The following is a 22,242-nucleotide window of genomic DNA, read 5'->3' on the forward strand; positions in this document are numbered from 1 at the left end:
CTCGTGGAAGCCCCGATAGGGGTGTGGGCGGTGTTGGGGTGTTGGATATTTCACTTATATAGGTATGAGAGTGCATTGTTGTTATTTTTTAATGCAGAGGGTAGCTTGTGGCACCCGTGCAGGTTTTGCTTGCTGTTGGTTCTGTCCAAAACAGTTCGAGTAAAGCCGTGTTTCTAGTATTGGTCAGGATCCTGATCCTGCCTTACCTGGTTTTAGGACTTGTTATGAGGTTCAGGTTTGTTTAACAGGATGAACTCTGCAACATTCAGAAACAGTGCAGCACATTTTCTTATATTGTGGGTTTTAAAAACCAACACATTAATGCTGTAAGCTGGTAGAATGTGTCTCTGGGACCCCAGTGTTGTCAAGCCTTCAACACCTACTCCTGCATTGCATTTTGGGCCATTGTGCAGGTGTACCCAGTACTACTGAACGTCATTTCTGGTCATGCATCCAAGTTTGTCTTGGTTTGATGGTTCTTTGAATCAGTCTTGCTTTTACATTTCTACTAGAAAACATGAGTGATATGCAGACCAAAGTGAAACTGAGCTTTTCAACTGACTAGTTAAATGAGGTAGGTTACACAGTATGTGGTAGGAAACATAATGAATTGATCTTTGTAGTGAGCTAAGCAGTTTATTCTATTCAGCAATGGACTGAAATTATGAGGTGAAGAAAGGTGTGGTCTAAAATTGGCATAATACTTGTGATGGGAATATCTTGGTACTAGTCATTGTTCTAGAGCTAAGTCATGGTTCAGTAGAGCCTATTAGCAATATGAATATCTCACAATCATATTGTGGTGTTGACTGTCATATCACTGACACTTTGATTCCACTGTGCCTGCTTTAAACTCCCCAATGGTGTTAATTGCAAATCACTTCTGGGGGTGTAGAAATCCCCTAAATAGCTGACAAGATGGGCACACTTCAGTATGACTCAAAGATCCATGGTTAGTACACCTAGGCATGACAAAGTGATTTCAAATGCAGAATTAAGGGTTAGAAGAGCGGTGACAGCTTTTCTGCTGTAATGCTATGATGTGGCACAGAAGGAAGTGGTAGAAATCAAAATGTCCAACCCAGTCTATTCAGATGACTGGCCTTTACAGCCCTTCTTTACCAATGCTGTTTTCTTATGTTCTGCATTATTTTGAGGATTAGTAATATGCATAACTGCCACAACTGACAAGGCCCAGCAGTCTGACCGGATGTCTATTTTTCAGGATTGACAAACAATAACAACTGCAGCCATGTCAACCTGTCTATGTCTTTTAACAGCTGTTGTCAATATTCTAGTGATCATCCCAGTGGTAAGAATTCCCTATTTGAATACTCATATATAGAATTATGTAGTTTCTGCAGTCAGTTAGAGAGCAGAGCAGGTGCTATATGGATTGCACTTACATCATTATACTCAAAATGGAAAGAGATTGAAAGCAGGATTGAGAAAAACAGCCTAACTGCTTAATAATGATATGTGTTTTGTAGTAATTGGCATTGTCTGTGCACATGCATATACTTTCTGATTGATGGTGTAGGCCGTTATGTTTTTTTTTGTCATAACCTTATGGCAATGCAGGTATATTTTTCCCACTGAGTTGAGTTTTTGTAAATAATTTTGATTGCATTATGTGGTACTGGTATGCTTGATATCAATTTTACCAACATGCATTTGCCAAAAGGTAATGCCCATCAATTTGTGTATCAGGTCACCCAAGCCAAGGAGATGTTGAGCCTGGGTCTCATCGAGACAAGACCAACCGGAGGAGCACAGGTGCAGCGCTTCTGTGTGACATACTTTCCAAAGGTGTACAACCTCACACAAGATAAAAGCAAGGTGGTAAGTATTTCATAATTGATCAAACAAGATAGTTATGAGGTGTCATCAGAACAAAAAAGTTGCATGTCCCATTGGTGAAAACTTTGGCAGGCATCTTCTGGCAATGACAAGAGGTGATACAGTATTTGTAACTTGGTCTGTTCTGACAAAGATAACTCTTGTTGGATGAAAATGCTCTGCACCTACAAAATACCCTCATACATGTAGATATGATACACCAATTCTGTACACACCAGGGGGAACTGTTGCACTGTTTTGATTTTGTCTCTGTATAGAACAGCTATTTTCTCTGTTAGCATCCATAAGGACCCTACAGTAGTCCATCTGGCCACTGGATGCTGACAGTATGTGGTTGCAGCTTTATAGGAGCATGATGGCTGCACAGTGTGTACCCCAGATGGGTGGTGGTCACTGATTGGGGCTGTGTCTGTCTGTCTGCCAGTCAAGTCACCCAGTGGCTGATCTGACCAGTTGGGATGGCTGCGCCGAGCCGCCGCCAGCGCCGCTGCCGCCCATGGACCAGCGCTGGGTCTTCCTCAACCAGTCGACGGCCGCCAACTGCTCGCTGGACAGCCGAGTCTCCCGGCTCCAGGTCAGTTTGGGCCGGAGGGTCGCCCGTCGCCGGGTCAGTGTGTGCCTTGTAGTCGTGCAAAGACCCTTTCGTCAGCTGGCCGATTCCGACCGTGGGCTCGTGTCAGATGGTTTGGAGCCTAGTCGGAGCCACTTGCAGATGTGCAGACGCTGGGACGAATTGGAATGGAGCGCTTGGGGCGGGCTGTGGGGTGTCCACGTCGCGTGTGTTGCTGTTCTTGAGCAAGGGCCTGTTGACAGGATGCGGTCGTGCTGTGCGTCAGAAATTCCACCCTCTGGATTTTGACGAGCCGGTGACATCCCACCTTCTGATGCTGTTTGGCCGTGCGGGCTCTCCTCCCACCCCCGGAAGCCGGTCCCAGCTCGTGAACGCTGACGCTGTGCGTGGTTGTCTTTCAGGGTCTGAACGCGGCTGGTATCGTGATCCAAGTGAACGAGTCTTACGGTTCGATGGCGAAGAATGCCAGCCCGTCGCCCATGCCGGTCACGTTCATCTCGTGGCGTCATGTTGCCGCCATCATGGTTAGGCCCGTCCCCCTTCTCTTGCTCCACTCCCTCCTGATCATGATTAGGCCCATCCCTCCTCTCCTGCTCCACTCCCTCCTGATCATGGTTAGGCCCATCCCCCATCTCTTGCTCCACTCCCTCCTGATCATGGTTAGGCCCGTCCCCCCTCTCTTGCTCCACTCCCTCCTGATCATGGTTGGGCCCGTCCCTCCTCTCTTGCTCCACTCCCTCCTGATCATGATTAGGTCCATCCCTCCTGTCCTGCTCCACTCCCTCCTGCGGTCGGGGGGGGGGGGGGGGTTGCGGTTGACGCTGGTTGTACGGGTCGTGTTCAGTGTTACAGTTTGCTGATGACTGTTGGTTGAAGTCTTCCTGCTTTTTGTCATGGTCGGCGCGCAGTCGCGGCCTGCGCTCGCTTGGCTGCGAATGTGACAGAGCAGAGCGGCGCATGAGAGGTCGCTGGCCCTGTCGGATGTAGTCACCCCGCCCCGGTACGTGCCCTGACCTGCTGCGGACGGCCAGGCCGCAACGCCGCCGACCGAGGCTATCCAGTACGCCATCCCCGAGGAGACGCTCTTCAACTACGGTCTCGTCATCATCTGGTTCATCGCCAACCTGACCATCACGCTGGGGGCGCTGTGGAGCGCCACTGTCAAATACGAGCTGTGAGTGTCGCCGGGCAGCGGCAGGGACTGGATTCGCAGCTCCCAGTGCGCCCCGGCCTGCACAGGCGGCGCTGTTGTGGCTGTATGACCAGGACAGCATACTGCGGGTCAACCCAGCATTATGTCGTGCTGCTATATGACCGGGGAAAGTGGGGCTCCTCCAAGCCAGTGTTTGATGTTCCACACGGTCCATCGCAACCGGCGACAACGCAGCCGTATTGCATGAGGCGATGGCGCGGACGGCGGTGACGCCAGAGCCGGTCGCCGTCAGCCGTGCGGGGGACCTCCCTCCTTGGTCACCCGGTCACGCTGGGCGGCAGGCACACGCAGGAGGAACAGGCGCGCCGCTCTGGCGCCGCCGCCGAGGTGGTGGCCGTGCGCTCCAGCGACGGCGAGAGCTCCTCCACGCCCGTCACCGTCGTCTCAGCCGTCTGCGCCATCGCGCTGATCGTCACCTTCCTGCTACTCTCCTACTTCTTCCCGCAGGTCATGTGTAAGTGGCTGGAGTGTGTGCCAGCTGGTGCGATCGACAGCTGTGTTCGTGTTATGGTTCTCTCGCTATCTCGTTACGGCGGGATGTGAATGAAGTCGTCCGTAGCTTGTACGCCATGTCCCTGCGAGCCTCGTGCGGCGATTGCGGTTTCAGATACTTCAAAAACAGCAGTTTAAGCGAACATGCGATGACATTTACGGGTCATATTTTGGTTGTTTTTCAAGCGAAGCTCCCCTGCACAATATAACCCCCCCCCCCCCCCCCTGTCTGCTGTCGCTGGTCACCTAATCGGTCAACTGAGCGCCAGCGCGGCCGCGACCTGACGTCGTGTGGATTGAGGGTGTGAGTGGCAGTCCCAGTGCGTGTGTGGCACTCCGTTAGTGTTGACATGCACTGATGGATATAATATGTATCATCCTTTTCGAGCTGTGGTCAGTGACTGCAACTTGATCTCGCGGATCGCCGCCCGTGTCCTCCTACCCCGACATGGGGCTTCTGACCTGACCCGACCTTCGCTTCAGACTACGTGGTGCTGGTGCTATTCTTCATCGGTTCCGTGTCCGGCCTGTACACCTGCCTGAACGCCATCAACGCCCGGCTGCCCTGTAGCTGCGACCTCGGCCTGTGAGTGAGCCGGTCTGGCGCACGGCTTGGCTGTCTGGCAGTGTGATGGGGGCCTCCGGCGGTGCCTGTGAGCGCTAGCTTTTCAAGGTCCCAGGCGTCCGACCTGCCATCTAGCCTACCACAGAACGATGTGCTCAGCGGTGTATGTGCGCCACTGGCGTTGATACCGCGATGTGTGTGGGTGCGTGCGTGCGTGTGTGAGTGAGTGCGTGTGTGTGCGTGTATGCGTGCGCGTACGTGTACGCGTGCGCGCGTGCGCGTGCGTGCGTGCGTGCGTGCGTGCGTGTGTACAGCGCGTGCAGAGCACCTGCTGCTGTTGTGGCAATGTGTATGACGGCCCCTGACAAAGCAGCATGTATGTCCGCAGCACGCCGGCCGTTTCGACCCGCTGCTGCTCGTGCCGGGTGCGGGTCTCCCAGGTGCTGCTGCTGGTCATCTCGCTGACGGCCGGCATCGTCTGGATCGTCTTCAGAAATAACGACGTCTGGGGCTGGGTGCTGCAGGACCTGCTGGGCGTGGCCTTCTCGTGAGTGTGTGAGAGACAGGGGTGGTCGGTTCATGCTGTCGTAGATGAGATCCAGCACAGTCACTGTGCCAGTGTGGTCCATCTGTGCATTGCTGTTCTGTTCTGTGTGATGTCATTTTGCTGTGTTTCCACATGTATTCAGTACACTGTTCATATTCAACATGCTTTGCTCACACAGGGTTGTGAAATGGCCTTGCTTTGTCAAGTGTCTGGCATCAAGGGCGTCTGGCATCAAATTTGTGAAATCATGAAAAGTATGTATTCTTTGGTCCTAATATGTATTGTCTGAATGTGTATTGTCTTAATGTTTTATTAACCATTTGTTAATCTGAATTTTCGTTAATATCCGGCCTTATTTGTATCGTTCGTTGTCATCATGACAAGGGTCGGTTGTTTGGCTGTGTTGTGCGTATACGTGGCCGTGTGCGGCTCTGTTTTGTTGACGTCGGTCCGTGAGTTGACCCGTGATCCTGTGTGCCAGGCTGTCGTTGATCCGGTCCTGCCGCCTGCCCAACCTGAGGATCATGACGTTCTTTGCCGTCGGCCTGCTCATCTACGACATCTTCTTCGTCTTCGTTACGCCGCTCTTTACCTCTGTGAGTACCACTGGAAACGGCATTTAGTGCAAGGCACCAGAACTCTGGACGCCCGTGTTCTTCGACGTCACATTCCCGCACTTCACGCCGCGATGAGCTACGACGTGGCCGCCGACCGTGCGGCGTCGCTTCGGAGTGAGGACTGGCGTGTGGACCGAGCCGAGACCGTGAGGACGGGTGCGGCCCCGTCGGCGAGCCTCAGCAGTGTGGTGATGTGCGGCCACTGGAGTGGCAGTGATGTCGATGTTTGTCCGTGCTGTGGTGTCCGGTTCGAGTTTGCTGCCTGTTGCTCCCGCCCTCGCTCAAGATTGACCAATCAGCATCAAGCCGGACGGCGCTCAACCCAGCGTCTAAACGCCCTGGGCTTAGCCAAGCGGCCGGGATGGTCAGGTATCGGGGTTCTGGGTCAAAGGGCCACGGACCAGCAACCGCCGAAAGGCGCATGCCGAGGCCGTAGAGAAGCGCCATGTCTGGCGGCCTACATCTATAGCTACATCCTGCACACCCAACTGGATATATTTTGGAGCGCTGACCTCCAGCTGGCGAGGTGTCGGCCCGGCCTAAGGGTGCGAGTTCCCGCAGTGCCGCCGTCCGGCCTCCTGGGCCTCGCGTGCGGCCTGACTCGCCGCCGGCGTCAGCGGCGCACGCCGTCCGTGTTTCATGCGCACCGTACTCCCGCGGGCAGGACGGCAAAAGCATCATGGTGGAGGTGGCCACCGGCGGCGGAGAGTACGTCCTGCCCATGGTGCTCAAGGTGCCGTACATCGTGCGCTCCGCCTACCCAGAGTGCCACCCGAGCCACTCGTTCTCGCTTCTGGGTGAGTCGGCCGCCCGCCAGCGTAGTGCCGCGCCTGGGGCGCCGCCGCAGCGGCACCCACCTGCGGCGTTCAGTGCCTTCCTAACTGTGGGGACGAGGGACTGGGCACGGTCACAAACATAGCGAACTGGTGCTGTGTTTCACTGGCTCCCGCGGCTGCGCGCGCGGTTTTTGTTTGGGTGCGTGCGCGCAGTTGCCTGTCGTGTGGGGGCTGTCACGCGCCGTCGCTGGCAGGGCCTGCGTCGCCGTGTCTCCAGCGGCGGCAGTGTGTGGGCGCCGGTGATCGAGCTGCACGCTGCCCGCAGGCTACGGCGACATCATTGTACCCGGCTTCATCGTGGCGTACTGCGCCGCCATCGACAAGATCTACGGCATGCGGCGGCACGTGTACTTCGTAACGGCGGCCGCCGGTATGCCCAGACACGCCGGCCGACCGCTGGTGGCACGCGCCGTCCGCTGCCGAGGCGGTGGCGGGGGAGAGGGGGGGGGGGGGGGGGCGCATCTTCAGCTGGGTCTGGTGAAGGCATCTACTGCCCTCCTCACCAGGGTACGGTCTGGATTTGTCACTGACTCCCTCACCAGCATACGGTCCGAGTCTGTGGTTGGTGCCCGCACTGTGCTCTCCAGGCTACGATCTGGATCTGCCGTTAATGCCCTGACTGTGCTCCCCAGGGTACGGCCTGGGTCTGGTGGTGACGTTCGGCGCTCTGTACGCCATGGAGCGGGCGCAGCCGGCGCTGCTGTACCTGGTGCCGCTGACACTGCTGCCGGTCATGGTGGTGGCCCTGGTGCGCCGACAGTTCCTGCTGCTCTGGCACGGCGTCAAAAAGGTGGGCGGACGCAGCCGTGATCAGCCGTGCTCACACGGATTGGGGGGGGGAGGAGGGGGGGGGGGGGGGGGCACCAGCAGCCTGTCCAAGAGACTCGTGTAGCCAAGCCATCACTGTGGTGTCGGAAGGTGAAGACATCGACGCTCTCCCGGCGGAGTTGGATAAGGGGCTGGTGGAGGTCGAGATGCCGCGAGCGTTGGGGGAGGGAAAGCGGGGTGGCGGAGCGTGGAGAGACGTCCGGGTGACTTCCTGACCCATGTCTCACTTCTTCAGTCCAGGATGGGGCGTTCACGCAATCACAAGTGCTCTGGTAGTGCGTGCCGTCGTCGTTTCTGTTGGCCGGAGAGCGAAGCCGTCCTGCGTGTGGTGTATGTCGATGCTGTATACGTAGAAATGCTCCTAATCCTCTCGTCCTATCTGCTGGTTGCCCCGATGCAGGAAGGTCGGCCGTGAATGAGTGGTCGAGCTCATCCTGTCAAATGCTTTTCGCAGTCAAGCAACGCTGAAACAGGCAGGCATGATAGATGGCCTACTGACTAGAGGATAGTCGCATCCTCTAAAATGTATGTTATCAGAGTTACATTGTCTCAATTCATTTCATCATGCGCGGAAACCTTTTTTCTTGCGACATAACGCAACACAGACTGCCTGTGGCCTTTTTTAATTGACCAGCCCGCGAAAAATGAAGGTCAGTTCGGCAACAACTGATGCCATGCCAATTTAATCTCGGGCATCTCGCTAAGGTCATAGCTCAATCACGTCAAAGCAAGCTCCCATGCAATGGCGTGACATTGCTATTTCCCCATTAAGTATTATTAATGGACAGTATTATTTCTGTAATGTCCGATGGCACCCTGTGATGAAATGATAAACCAAATAATAACCAGTGACCATAACCATGATCCTTTAATTTCTCACAACTGAGTGACATTTTACACGTTCTTTACGCCACTCGAAGGTCCTACGTGACATCGGTCTCGCTCGCCGGTGATAACCGCTAGATAAAGTCCTGTGGGCCGAGTTTTGTGTTCAGGCGACCAAACGCATCCACTGCAGAGCGTATGATCCAAACCAACGTCCTGTTTAAAGATATAATCCGTACATTTTTAATGAATGGATTTCTGAGCCTAGAGCCCACGCTAAGCAGTGCTCGTTGTGTAAGTCGTGACCCCTACCATCCGATCGTGGAGTGCCAGGTCAGCGGCAGAATTCGGTGGCGAAAGTTTGACGTGCCGCAACGCTCGACACGGTCCGCCATGCCCCCTGACGCCACCTGACCTTACGTGCGGCCGCTGCCACCGGCCGCAGACCACACCTATCGAGGGCGGCAGCGAGCGCTTAGGGCAACTCGAACCCACCCCCGCCCTGGGTGAGTGGATCGGGAAGCAGGCGCTTTAATCAATTGAGCCACCCACACGCCTTGGATGGACGCACCTTTTTATTATTTTGCTGCATGATGCTACTGCTGTATTCAGCATATTTATGAAGGCACCCATCTTGGTTTCAACGAGTTCAAGCGAGTCAAGTGGAGAATTCTTATGGAGTATGTTTGGCGCTTGTGACATGGCTTGGCATGCCGTAAGTCACGTGATGCGTTGTTGATGGAGTTCTCAAGCGCCATCCAGAAACATTTGTTTCATAAAACTATAGTTCTTGAGGTAACTGGGAGGGGGAGATTCGATGACCCTTTTGACCTGTTTTGACATGTCGCGGGTGGCGTTCGGATCACTGTGATAATATTGCGGTGTGCTGCTCGCGAGGCAGTTTGGTGAGGCCCTGTGATACAGCTTTTTGCCCGTCCGAACACGGGTAGCTTTGCTATAAGACAGGGGCTCAAGCTCCCGTCTTGAACCCAATTGACCTGGTTTGACCCTTAAAAGACCGTATGCCCTGCCGCCCAGTGACGCTGCTCCGATGTTTTTCGCGAGTCATGCACCTCCGCAGGGGCACCGGCCTCGGTCGGTGTAGGGGACTAGCGCCGTCTCGAGTCCCAGCTCCGGTAACGGGTGGACAGCCCGGTCGGTGTAGGGGACTAGCGCCGTCTCGGGTCCCAGCTCCGGTAACGGGTGGACAGCGCAAGCTGTTCCTCTCAGGGCGTAGCGACCCTGCCGGTGCGCGAGCTCCTGCTCCTTGTCCGCCCGCTTCTTTCCCATTACCCGCTTTCCCGCATCCGGCCCTATCATCACTCCTAATCCTCGTTTTATCGGGGTCACCGTGTCCCCTCGCCCGCGTCCCCGAATTGATCGGATTCTGGTGGCTGAGGGGCGCGTCGTGCGGGTCAGTCGCGGCGCGTCCCAATACTCTACTACAACACTCCACTTCGGCCAGGATATCCGGGGGCGCCGGGGGACCGTGGAACCCCACACGGGTCTAGCGACTTGTCGCTCGCGTTGCGGTTGGGTGCTCCTTGCGGGTCTCCGCTTGAGGCTCCCGGCCGCGCAGCGGCTTAGGGGTCAAGGGGCGGCGGCACTGAACCACGTTCAGGACGGGGAGGGGTCTCTCCGGTTACACCTGACCGTGTGGGAGGCGTTGTTCGCCCCGTATTACCGCCACCGGGATAGCCCTGGCGGTGACCACCTCCCGTGGGAGTGTTGGGCGGTCACCCAGTTGGGCTCCGCGGTGGGTGGGGAGCCCAGGTGCCGGAATGAAATCCACCCATTATGGCTTCTTCTCACCTTAAAACACCCGTCCTCCGAACGGGGGACGGACCTCGATAACCCCAGCGTGCAGAGAAGAATCTGCGCCTCCCGCTGCCCGGATCCCGATCTCCGGTAGTGAAGAGATTAGGCTGGCTTCCCTCTCACCGTTTCAGAGACGGAACGGCTGCGACTGGTTTGGGAACATCATCAGATGCGACAAGCCTAGGGATGGAAAAATAGAAGTAGAGTTCGCTAGTGGTGTGGAGGCGAGTAGGGCCATGCCAGCTAAGAAATTTACATATAATGTCCGGGATGAGACTGGTAGGCACGAAAAGACTGTGTCAATATCAGCAATACCACATAAGACCAAAAATTCGTCCAGGGGCGTGGTCAATGGTTTTGATCTTCGTGACGTCGCCGAGGGCGAGATAGTCGAAGAACTCTGGGTTTGGCGTGACGAGCGCTCGCAGGATTCTCGTCAGACGGGGAGAGCTGTTGCCCACCAACAACCTCATTCTGACGTTTAGTTCTACTGATTTGCCGGCCGCGATACGTGTGGGGTACGCTCGAGTGAAGGTTCGCCCCTATGTGCCTAACCCCATGCGGTGCTACCAATGCCAGCGATTCGGCCACACCAAGCTCCACTGTCGTAACCACCCAGCATGTAGTAAATGTGCGTCATTCGAGCACACGAGCGAAGTTTGCACCTCTGCTGAACCCCACTGCGTGAACTGCGGTAAGGACCAAGTCCCACACACGACGTATGACCGTACATGTCCGGCCTACGCGAAAGAAAAGGAGATTATATCGATAAAACCTCTAAAAACGTCTCTTCGTGAAGCTCGTGAACTTTACAACGACAGCCACCCAAAAACATCGTATGCGTCCAAAGTGAAAACTTCGTTGCCACAAAGTAATGCCATCCAGCACATGACGGCAGTTCAGTTCGTGAGACTTCTGAGGTCGTTTGGCCTGTCGGTTGTTCCATCGGTCCGAACGCCCGACTCCCAGCCGGCACTTCAAGCTCCCAGTCCGTCGATCGAGCAGTCGGTAGACGCCGCTCTGCTGGCCTCCTCGGTGCGCGCTGGATCACCAACGGGCGACGGTTGGACGACGGCTCGGCGTGGTCGGAATCCCCGCGCGCCGACGGCCGTGCCTTCGCCTGCTACTCATTCGGCCCCTTCGCTACAGACACCTCTTGCGACTGCCTGTGAACGTGTGGCAGAGACGCTGGAGCACCAGAAAGCTGACAGGCGCGCCCGCGAGGCCACGCGAGCACGCTTGGCCGAGCTGGAGCGTCCTAAGGCGGCAGGCCGTCTGTCCGAGACAGACAAAGAACCCGTCCCCCGAAACAGCACCCGCCGGAGACCGGTGGAGGCTCCCACTGGTCTCTCGAACCCCGGTAGAGGCCCACCGATGGGCCCTCCCCGCCTCTACCCCTAACTGGATACGCTGGAGTAAAGCGTGCCCTAGGCGGCCCCCTTCTCCATCTGACGGAGAGAGCCCAAGGACCCGTCCTGGGGTGGGACACGGCCCCCGGAGTTAAGCCGTAGCTCTCGGTCCGAGGTGTCTGGGCATACAACTGGCGCAGCCTAGTTCTTGAAGCCGGGACTTGTTTTAGCTTTTCACGTCTGACCGCCTCCTAAATGCGTCCTTTTACAGGCGTTTCTACAGTGGAACTGTAGAGGGATAAGGGCGAATGCCCTCGATCTCGAGGCTGTCGTCACCAGGGTCTCTCCTGCAGCCGTAGCGCTGCAAGAGACCAAGAACATTTTGAACGTCTGAACATTTCTGCTCTTTGAAAGGATATGCGATGTTTCGCAACGACGTGTTGACGGAGAGCATTTTTTTGTATAAAGATGATCCGAACCTTTGAATAGATGGATTTCTGGGATCAGCGCTCACGCTAAGCAGTGCTTGTTGCGTGAGCCCCGACCCCCACCATCCGATCGCGGAATTCCAGGCAACGGCAGAATTTAGTGGCGAAAGCTTTACGTGCCGCAATGCTCGGCACGGTCCTTCCTACCCTCTGACGTCAACTGACCTTTAGCGCTACCGCTGCCACCGGCCGCAGGCCATACCTGCCAAGGGCAAATAGCGAGCGTCCTAAAGCGACTCGTACCCAACCCCCCACGGGTGGGTGGATCGGAATGCAGGCGCTCGAACCAACTGGGCCACCGGGACGGACTTGCTCGCGGTGGCGTCCTGGCAGTTCATCATAGCGTGCCAGCGAGAAGGCTAAGCTTGCGGTCCACACTTCAGGCTGTGGATGTGCGGCTTTATTTCAACCATCGTCACATCACTGTTTGTTCACGTTACCTTCCACCAGGCATCGCTTTTCCGTTGTTGCACCTTAGATGTTGGCTGTTTGAACTGCCTCCACCACTTTTTCTTCTAGGCGATTTTAATATGCATCACACCGCTTGGGGGTGTGACGTCACCAATGCTCGTGGGAGGCTGTGTGATAATTTTATCCAAGGTGCTTCACTATGTATTTTAAACATAGGAACTCGTACATATTTTACAATGCCGTCCGGTCAGACGTCAGTGCTAGACCTAAGCCTCTCCAGTCCCCAGCTCGTCCAACACCTCGAGTGGGGTGTCCGAGATGACCCCATGGGAAGTGGCCACTTCCCAGTGTGGGTCCGGTTTAAGAGAGGTGGAGCGTTGGGTGTTAGGCCACAACGCCGGGTTTCAAGAAAGTGGACTGGTGCAAATTTCAGACTCGGCTTGAAAAATCGTTTGTAACTGAGCCTGAGAGGATGTCACCCTCTATTAAGGATTTTACTCACATACTTTTAGAGTGTGCCAACAATTGTATCCCACGGACGTATGGCGCTCCCCGACGTACTCCTGTTCCGTGGTGGACGGAGGGGTGTCGGAGCGCCATGCGGGCGCGTAAACGTGCGTTTCGGGCTTTTGACGCCAGGAGCAGTGTAGAAAACCTGATAGCCTTTAAGGAGGCGAGAGCTTTTGCTCGGCGCACTGTAAGGGAGGCGAAGCGTGCTTCCTGGCAGGCTTACATTAAGACGCTGAACCGGTTCACGCCAACATCGCAGGTTTGGTCTCGAATTAAGCGCATGTCGGGGAAGTTTTCATCCATGCTCTTCCGGTACTACGTGTAAACGGACAGGCCGTGACGCGCCCGTTGGACGTTGCGAACAAGATTGCCCGGGCGCTGGCCCGCCGCAGCGAAGGTGGCAACTCTAACCCACGGTTTGTGCGGCATCGAACCCAATGTGAGCAATCCACAGTGGACTTTTCGACGAGTGAGCTACATTCCTATAATGATCCATCCATCCTGGTCGAGTTGGAATGGGCGATTGCCAAGTTTCGCAGCGTGTCGGTAGGTCCGGACACTGTGCACAACGACATGCTCAAGCATTTGCCGCCTTGCGTGCTTCGCGCTCTTTTAGCGGTATTTAATGCGCTTTGGGCCAGTGGTGACTTTCCAGCCTCTTGGCGAGAAGCTACTGTCGTTCCCATTTTAAAAGCGGGTAAAGTGGACTAGATCCTTTGCACTACAGACCTATTTCTCTCACTTCATCGCTCTCTAAGTTAATGGAAAAGATTGTTAATGTCCGTCTAACTTGGTTTTTACAACATCACGGCGTTTTTACAAAAGCCCAATGTGGTTTTAGAAAGGATCGCAGCACAGTGGACAATCTTTTAGTTCTTGACACTATGATTCGTATGGGATTCAAAGCAAACCGACACATAGGCGCAGTGTTCTTTGACATAGACATGACACCACATGGCGTCAGGGCATTCCTCTCAAGCTATACAGGTATGGTATACGCGGCAATATGGGCACCTTTCTTCAAAACTTTCTAGTCCACCGTTCTTTCCGTGTCCGTATTGGAAACGCGCTCCCTGAGAGGCACCTTCAAGTTAACGGTGTGCCCCAAGACGGCGTTCTCAGCGTAGCTTTGTTCGCCGTTGTGATTAACGACATCGGGATTGGGCTGCCGCAGTCTGTCGGTCGAGCCCTTTTTGTTGATGATTTTACCATTTGGACCAGTGCAGCAAGAGCACCATCGATGGAGCGCCAACTCCAGTTGGCTGTTGACCGTGTTGAGAAGTGGGATACCATGAACGGGTTCAGGTTTTCAAGCAGCAAGACTGTATACATGCATTTTTGTCGTAGCCGGCGGCAATGCGGTGACCTGCCTATCCGTCTGTATGGGCAATGCATTCCAACTGAACCTGTGGCTAGATACCTTGGAGTGTACTTTGATCTCCGACTTACATATAAGGCACATCTGAAGACGCTACGTGAACGCTGTTTTAAATCTTTGAACGTATCAAAATGTGTTTCGCGCACATCGTATGGCGGAGATCGGAGCACGCCTTTGCTGCTGTATCGGGTAATCATACGCTCTAAGCTGGACTATGCATGTTTTATGTATGACAGCGCGTGCGAGTCCACCAAACGGATCATTGACACCATCCATCACAATGCTATACGTGCCATCACGGGGGCGTTCCGTACATTTCCTACCCGAAGCCTCTTGATAGAATCGCACAAGCTGCCGTTGTCAGCGAGGAGGAAAATGCATGCGTTATGCACTTAGCTGCGACAGCTCCGGTGGCATCCCGCATAGCGCGCAGTCTTTCCGCGGCCTTCTGTGCCGTTTGTTCGCCATGCACCTCGGGCGCATGCTGTGACCTTTGGCTCCCGGATACAGGCCTTACTGCGGGAAAACGTAATTCCCATTCAAAAGGTGAAGCGATCAGGTCATTTGTGCACTCCTCCTGGGCATTTGGTCTCACCCTTCACGGACACATCTGTGACTGAAATGAAAGAAACTGTCTCGCCACCAGATATAATGAGGTCCAGAGCGCTTGAGCGTTTAGCGTTATATGAGGGCCGCACACACACGGACGGCTCTAAAACTTCTGATGGTGTAGGCTGTGCGTTGGTGAGCGGTGGCGTCATCCTGTCGTTTTCATTGCCCCCAAACGCTTCGGTGTTCACAGCGGAGCTCATAGCCATCACTAAGGTACTATGTTTCATTGAAGTCGGTGACTGAGTCCTTACATACATGAGTCCTTACATTACATGAGTCCTTACATATCATTTTGATGGACTCACTGAGCAGCGTTCTGAGTGCGAAGTCTTTTCATCCATCATGTCCCCCTATGCAGGACATTTTAATACGTTTGACTCAACTGGATCAGGCCGGAAAGAAAGTCATGCTATGTTGGGTTCCTAGTCACGTTAGAATCGCGGGCAACGAGTTGGCTGACGCGGCTGCCAGGCGAGCAGCGCTGGCTCCATGTGTTCGCTCTCGTTCTATTCCTGCCAGAGACTTTTACCCTGCGATAAAAACCTTCCTGCACAACAAGTGGCAGAGTTGTTGGGATCGGATGGATGGTAACAAGCTTAGAGAGATAAAACCTAAGCTGGGTCAGTGATTCTCTTGTTTCCGCAAAAACAGGCGAGAAGAGGTGATCCTCTGCAGATTACGCATCGGGCACACTTACGCAACCCACAGCTATACCTTGGAGGGAGCTGATAAACCCATCTGTCATCGATGTGGTGCTGTCCTTACCGTTCACCATATCCTTATATCTTGTCCGCGCCTCGTGGAAGAACGCCAACGTTACTTTGGACAACATGACTTGCCCCTTACCGTCTGTGATGTGCTGGGAGACAATTCACAATTTCTGGAATCTCAACAGATCTTTTTGTTTCCCAAACACATCAACTTTGGGACTATTTATGCGGCTCATTAGATAGGTAGAACAAGACTCGTTACGGGCGCGAAATGACCACCGCAGTCGGCGCGCCCGTAAACTCCAATCAACAACAACACCAACAACCTGAGTCATCCGCTTTTGCCTGGCGCCAGCATCTCAAGTTTTGTAAGTAAGAACGTGCGAGCCCACCTGTCCGTTTCTCATTTCTCTGCCTGCGCGGCGGCTGAGAATATCACCGTCATGTGGTGACATGACATCTGGAAGCCAGACCTCTATGCGAAATCGCCGACTGTTGCTAGGCGCCTGGGGACCAAGGGAGAGAGAGAGAGAAAGAGGGAGAGACGTTTTTGCAGGGCTGCAGAGCAAGCGTGCAGTGTACCATTGGTATGACATAATGCACAGCATGCCAGCAAAATAGCATCCGCACGGCGCAATGCACCAACAGCATGAGCCAACGGGTATTCGCAAGCAGCGTAATGTACCGTGTCGGGGCATCCTTTGCAAACATAACATACCTTGTCATGACACGCTGCGCAGTACGACCAACCGCGACACTGTGCAACACCAACAACACGACATAGCGTTCGGCACGGCAGTAGCACAACACAGATTGTGCAGTGCGCCAAAATTTCGCAAATCATGCATTGCTTTAACACCATAGCATACCGTGCATGGCACCAACAGGGCGACTGATGCCGCGGCAATGCGGCACGGTACTCCAACAACATGACGTACGGCACAGCACGTCAACAGTATGACGCGGTGTACAGTGCGCCAACACCATGACTTACCGTACAGTGCTCCAATAGCATGCCATACCGTACAGTGCCCCAATAGCATGGCATACCGAACAGTGCACCAGCAGCATGACTTTCGCAGCAACCCAACAGCATGCTGTGCGGAACAGCGCTGCAGCGTGACAGAGTGCAGTGCGCCAGCACCGCGCACGCCGTACAATGGTCTGTTCTGAAGCCAGGTTTCTGTGTCAGTCGTTCGGAGGTCGGGTTTCGATGTCGGAAGCCAGTTTCCGAGAATCAGAAACCAGGCCAGTTCTTTGTCAAATCGCCCGGCGTGTTATGATAATGAAGTGCAAAATACGCAATCGTTCCGACACAGCGCTACAAATTCCTGCAAATAATTTGCTGAGGATCCATCATGCATCTGCATCAGGGGGTGCGCGAACATGGCACGGGACGTTGGTCCGCGTCTGCCGCACGGGCGGGGCGGGCTCGATCCGGCGCGGGTGCGGTCGTAGCCGGCCGTTCGGGGCGGTGGCCTGCGCTGTGTCCGGTGGCGCGTCCACCGTCCTTACCCGCGGCGGCCCCGTCCTCTCACACTGGACGCGTCCCCGCGACCGGACGGGATCGCGGACCGACCGGCCGTCGCCGCCAGCGCCCCCTCCCCCGCGCTGCTCTCGACGGACCTCGGCGTGCCGGAGGCGGCGTGCTCGGCGGTAACGTGTTGGCCGTCTCACGCGTGCCACTGTTAACCCCGCGCCCCGCTAAACCGGGGCTTTGCACGCAGTTTTAGCGGAGTTGTGAGGCGTGCGGTGTTCAAGCCGTTGAATTGTGTTCAAGACACGAAAGGCTGAGATATTACATGTTTCTTGGAGGACTCTGGGTTAGGCCACCTTAACCACAGAAAGCGCGGCGCCCTTTCAGTTGTTTTTTTTCGGCCCCGCCCCGGTCCCGTGACGCTGGGGTGGCCGTGCTGCTTCGTGACCGGTGTCTGCTCGGTGTGTGCGACTGGCGAGCCGGCCGGGCTGTCCGGGCTGCCCGGGCCGCAGCGTGGCCAATTCGATGCCGGTGTGCCGGCGGCCTGGTATGGTCATCAGCCGGCCGCCGCCTGTGTAAATACACTGCCGGCGCGCCGCTGCTGCAGGCCGCCGGCCGCTCCCCCTCGGCAGCCCGCAACGGCCGCCGCTGACCCGGCCGGCCGGCTGTCGACCCCGTCCGTCTCCGGGTCTCTCTCTCGCGTCCGTATCCGGGCACCTCTCCCGCTCTCGTGCCTGTCGTCGCTCTGCCCGAACCCTTCCTGCTCCGCCGGCCGACCAGCCCCCCCCCCCCCCCTCCGTGCGTCGCCCCGGTTCTGCTGCCGCGGTGTCGTCCGCGGTCACCGACATGGACCTAGGGACCAGGAGGAACATAGGGCCGGCCGGGCGGCGCCAGCCGCCACACTCGTCGGGCTGTTGAGCCCTGTGCCCAGAGCCTGGGCACCAGGTGTGCACTGGCGGTGCCCGGCCTCTGTCGGAGCCTTCGGGGCGTGGACACACCCGTGAGGTGTGTGAGGATGTGTGCTGACATAGTTGACACATGCTGACATCATTCCACTGGTGGTCTCACGCCTTGAACTGGACGCTTGGATGAGTTCTCAGGCGCCAGCGCTTACCGTTACCATTAGCATGCGGAAGTTGAGCCCCACAGAAGGTGATTCGAAACGGATAGTCGATTGGTAGATGGACATCTCGGTGGTAAGGATGGCTCAGTTACTGTTGAATTTCGCTGGTGCTCCATAGTTTCAGAGTACTAGTCCGGTTTGTTATCGTCATTTTTTGTGATGGGTGGAAATATTGTCGTTATTTATTATTTGTAACTGCTAATCACCAGCGCAGCGACTAATTTACAGCGTGTCTGGGCTGGGCTCTGCTGACCACCAGCGCAGCGACTCATTTACAGCGTGTCTGGGCTGGGCTCTGCTGACCACCAGCCCAGCTACTCACTTACAGCGTGTCTGGGCTGGGCTCTGCTGACCACCAGCGCAGCGACTCATGTACAGCGCGTCTGTGCTGGACTCTGCTGACCACCAGTGCAGCGACTCATTTACAGCGTGTCTGGGCTGGACTCTGCTGACCACCAGCGCAGCGACTCATTTACAGCGTGTCTGGGCTGGACTCTGCTGACCACCAGCCCAACTGCTCATTCACAGCGCAAGGCTGGCTACCAGCCTGCCGCTTATCTCAAGTATGTGTCAAACCCGCCAATAGCCGCCTGGGGTGTATATACAGAGGCTCGGAGCCGCCAAATACCAGTGGCTCTCAAATGTTTGTTGCATTGGGCTGGCGGCGCGGCTGCAGCCCCGGCTCCTCCGGCTCGTAGGACCCGTGCCGCGCTAGTTGTGACGATTGAACGTGTGCTGTAGAGGCATCTATCATCCCCAGGCGGAGACGCATCGTAAAACACATTTGGGCGCCGGTGTTTTGGTCTGATCGTGGGAGGAGAAATACAATGTGGGGAAGTCGATTGAGTAAGTGACTGTTCTGTTGTACTGTCTGCACTGGCAACACCGACTTTGCTATTCAGAGGATGTACTCAAACAATGTGTTGATGCACCGATGCTCGGCACTGCATTCATAGTAAGGCTGCCGTTTTGAAATGGAAACCCACCCTTAGGCATGTGAGCATTGTTTGGCCTTACGCGCTTCACGCTTCATGAACCGTTTCGTCGTTGCTGCTTATCAGGTAAACCAGCCTCGGAGTATATGAAGCGGTTGTGACATGAAAGGTTTCGGTGTTTGAATATGAACCCAGTTATCCTTGAATACAAAAGCTAGGTATTGTGACAGCCAGGGCGACAGCCGCCATCACGACAGCCAAGTATTTGGTTGGCAGATGTGACGAGTTATTATTTAATGAATATGAACCCAGTTATTGTTGAGTGCAAAAGCTAGGTGTTGTGACGGGCAGGGCGGCAGCCGCCATCGCGACAGCCAAGTATTGTGTTGACAGATGTGACGAGTTTAACCTCTTCCACATTTGTTATTGTTCTGCCTTCGACGGCATGAGCGGTACGGTGATGACCCTCGGCCGGCTGCACGACCCGACGCGCTGTAGGCGATGACCCTGTACATAAATCTACGGTCGTCACTCAGTCCATCCTCAAGTTCCTCTTTTGGTTCACTGGTCAGGTCTGGTCAAATGAGATGAAGCGACGTTTTTCGTATATCTTTTTAACTTTGCCTGTAACCGCATAGTAAGCCTGGCAAAGGTCAAAGTACGTCGCCATTGCCACAGGTTTCCTAATGATAATATGAGGTCAGCTTAGGCCATCTGTGACCGCAAGTAACCTTGTTCTTGAGCACCCTGGACTTCTGATCTTGAGATATGACGGAAGTATTCATGCCCCGTGAATACTTCCACTGTCAACAAAAATCAATTTCCATCAGACACTGTTTGTTTCTACTTAATACTAATTCTTTCTATTCATTGGCAATGTTTTGAACAAGTTTGAAGACTGCCCTGGCGTGAACCTGACTTCAAATGACGATTGGCGATTACATCGCCATTAACATTATTTTCCATTAATTCGTGGCATAAAGTGTTTGGGGGCTAGCCGAATGTTAGCCCCGAAAACAGAATGGAGGATACCTCCGAAAAAAGGCCCTATGTACCCCGGCGCCGGCGAAGGTCAGGCTAGTCACTCGGGAGCGCGCGGCTGCTGGCGTATAATCAGACATTGTGTGGACCGGCACAGACCGCGGTTCTGCGTATGTGTGTGTGTCGTCGACGGATGACCACGTCACACCATCCGCCCCGAAACAAGGGAATTATACCTGTGTGCTGTAAAGCGTGTCCGTGAGTGTACTGAGTTCTGGCGAGGGCTGGCATTCCTTTGATCGAAATCCGGGAATCCCGGGACTGCGTGGCTCTGAGTCTCTGGCACTTTGCCAACTTCGCGGCACCGATTTTCGAAAATGGTGTAGTATTCCGCTGGATTGCTGTTCAGAAAGGAGCTCTTAATTACCGCAGTTCTTAAGAACTATCTACAGACACTACAAGCGGCTTCAGAAGGGAAGGAAGGAAAGAAGGAAGAAGAGAAGGAAACTGCGCATGCGCAGCTCGACAGACTTCGCTGGGATAACCCGTGACTTTTTTGTTCGGGGCTTGCAGGAGTTGGAGGCGCAATCTTGTTCCTCCTGATTAAAACGGCCGCGACAACTGCGATTGGAAAAAAGGTTGATCCAAACACGTTAGAAGCGTTGAAGTCAGCGTGATGGCCTAGAAATGACATTCTTCCGATTGTTCGACAGTTACAGAACTATCTCCGTCTTGTCAGTCACGCTGCCCAAAGAAGTGTGGAAATTACAACTCCAGCATAGTGGTTCCTAAACATGTGCTACTGCAACAATCGTTGGGATATTTGGGAACGGATGGTTCGGTTTCACTTAATGGAGTTTTATAGTTCTGGTAATGGTATAAATATTCGTGAACGCATCATATGAATAGTTTCGTTCCAAGTTCGAAGGATCCCGCAATTGAAAACCTGAGAATCCCAGGACCTCGGCGCTGACAAAGGTACCGGGAATGACATCCCTTGTATTGTCCTGTTGACCTCGTCCAATCCGAGTCTGTGCCGTTCTTGTTCCGCAGCGAGAGGCGTACCAGCTCCAGCTGCCGGCGCGGACTGTGGCCAGTTGCCTAGCTCCAGCTGTGCGTGTGTGCTGCTGTGAGTTTTCCAGCTGCAGAGTTTGTGTACGTGCGTGCCGCAGCAACAGACGCCGGCCCGACTGAGTGTGGCGTCCCGTTTCAGACTGACGCGCCGCTGATTGGTAACCGGCCCGACTACAGCACCGTCTCCAGAGGCGGCGAGGAGTGACGGCGACGGCGTCGGGCGGCGCCCCCGCCCGCGACCGACGGACGCCCGCCGCCGGCTGCCCGTCGGCCGGCGGCTCGGTCGCGGGCGTCCGGGAGGCGCCGCAGAGCTGGGCTTTGGGCTTTTAGACACAGGTCGCTTTTCGGGGTGAACGCGCCGTCTTTCGCGCGATGCGTCGCGGCCTGACTGGCTGACTGAGGGGCTCGTCCCCGGTCTTCATGTAGGTTGGTGGACCTGTTTTGAATGGCTTTGTCCGCTGTTTTGCTCGTTGCACGTTTGCACGAACGTTTATACAACGGTCTTAACTCATCTCGTGAAAGACTGTCAGCACATTGTTCTTGAGTCATCCTGTGAAAGACTCCGTCAACAAATCATTCTTAACTCATCCCGTGCAAGACTGCGTCAACACGTCGGCCAGTTCATAGGGCTCTGTTCAACAAAGATCACTCACGCCAAGAAATCTGTGCTTGCTTCACAACTGAAGTACTTAACGTGTGTACTCCTGTAGTTCGTGAACGCCTAAGGTCGACTTGATGTCAACCTAACGATGTGTCAATACTGAATGTCGACACTGCTTGTGATCGTATCTTATTCTCTGTGGGTTGATGTGGGCTATGTCGACACAGCGATGTTCCTGTGGTAAGGGGCCGGCCTCCACCCACTCGGCAGCCGCCGTCGCCTCAAGGACCAGACGAGTACTTGGCAATCTTTGTTTGCCACGTGAGTGGACAAACCCGATGCTGCCGCCACGCAATTCATCCGTCTTGCTGCGATCAATTGGGAAGCATGCTTCCGATAGGTTGGTTCTCTCACCAAAGAC

The 22,242-nt window shown here is 54.9% G+C and overlaps 1 protein-coding gene across 1 annotated transcript in view; it reads left to right on the forward strand.

Moving 5' to 3' along the window:
* LOC119102068 (signal peptide peptidase-like 2B) overlaps nt 1-22,242 on the forward strand; it is a 22,446-nt gene continuing 204 nt past the window's right edge. The window contains exons 1-14 of the mRNA XM_037225440.1: nt 1-62; nt 1,226-1,312; nt 1,711-1,842; nt 2,285-2,434; nt 2,833-2,955; nt 3,463-3,605; nt 3,926-4,098; nt 4,620-4,722; nt 5,090-5,248; nt 5,730-5,844; nt 6,530-6,662; nt 6,967-7,071; nt 7,334-7,491; nt 21,360-22,242. The exon at nt 21,360-22,242 is cut by the window's right edge and continues 204 nt beyond it. Coding sequence (XP_037081335.1) covers nt 1,253-1,312; nt 1,711-1,842; nt 2,285-2,434; nt 2,833-2,955; nt 3,463-3,605; nt 3,926-4,098; nt 4,620-4,722; nt 5,090-5,248; nt 5,730-5,844; nt 6,530-6,662; nt 6,967-7,071; nt 7,334-7,491; nt 21,360-21,425 — 1,620 coding nt within the window. The 5' untranslated portion in view covers nt 1-62; nt 1,226-1,252 and the 3' untranslated portion in view covers nt 21,426-22,242. The remainder of the gene's footprint in view (nt 63-1,225; nt 1,313-1,710; nt 1,843-2,284; nt 2,435-2,832; nt 2,956-3,462; nt 3,606-3,925; nt 4,099-4,619; nt 4,723-5,089; nt 5,249-5,729; nt 5,845-6,529; nt 6,663-6,966; nt 7,072-7,333; nt 7,492-21,359) is intronic.

The sequence above is a fragment of the Pollicipes pollicipes genome, unplaced genomic scaffold, assembly GCF_011947565.3.
Source record: "Pollicipes pollicipes isolate AB1234 unplaced genomic scaffold, Ppol_2.1 Scaffold_5522;HRSCAF=6530_pilon_pilon_pilon, whole genome shotgun sequence".
NCBI classification, from domain to species: domain Eukaryota; kingdom Metazoa; phylum Arthropoda; class Thecostraca; order Pollicipedomorpha; family Pollicipedidae; genus Pollicipes; species Pollicipes pollicipes.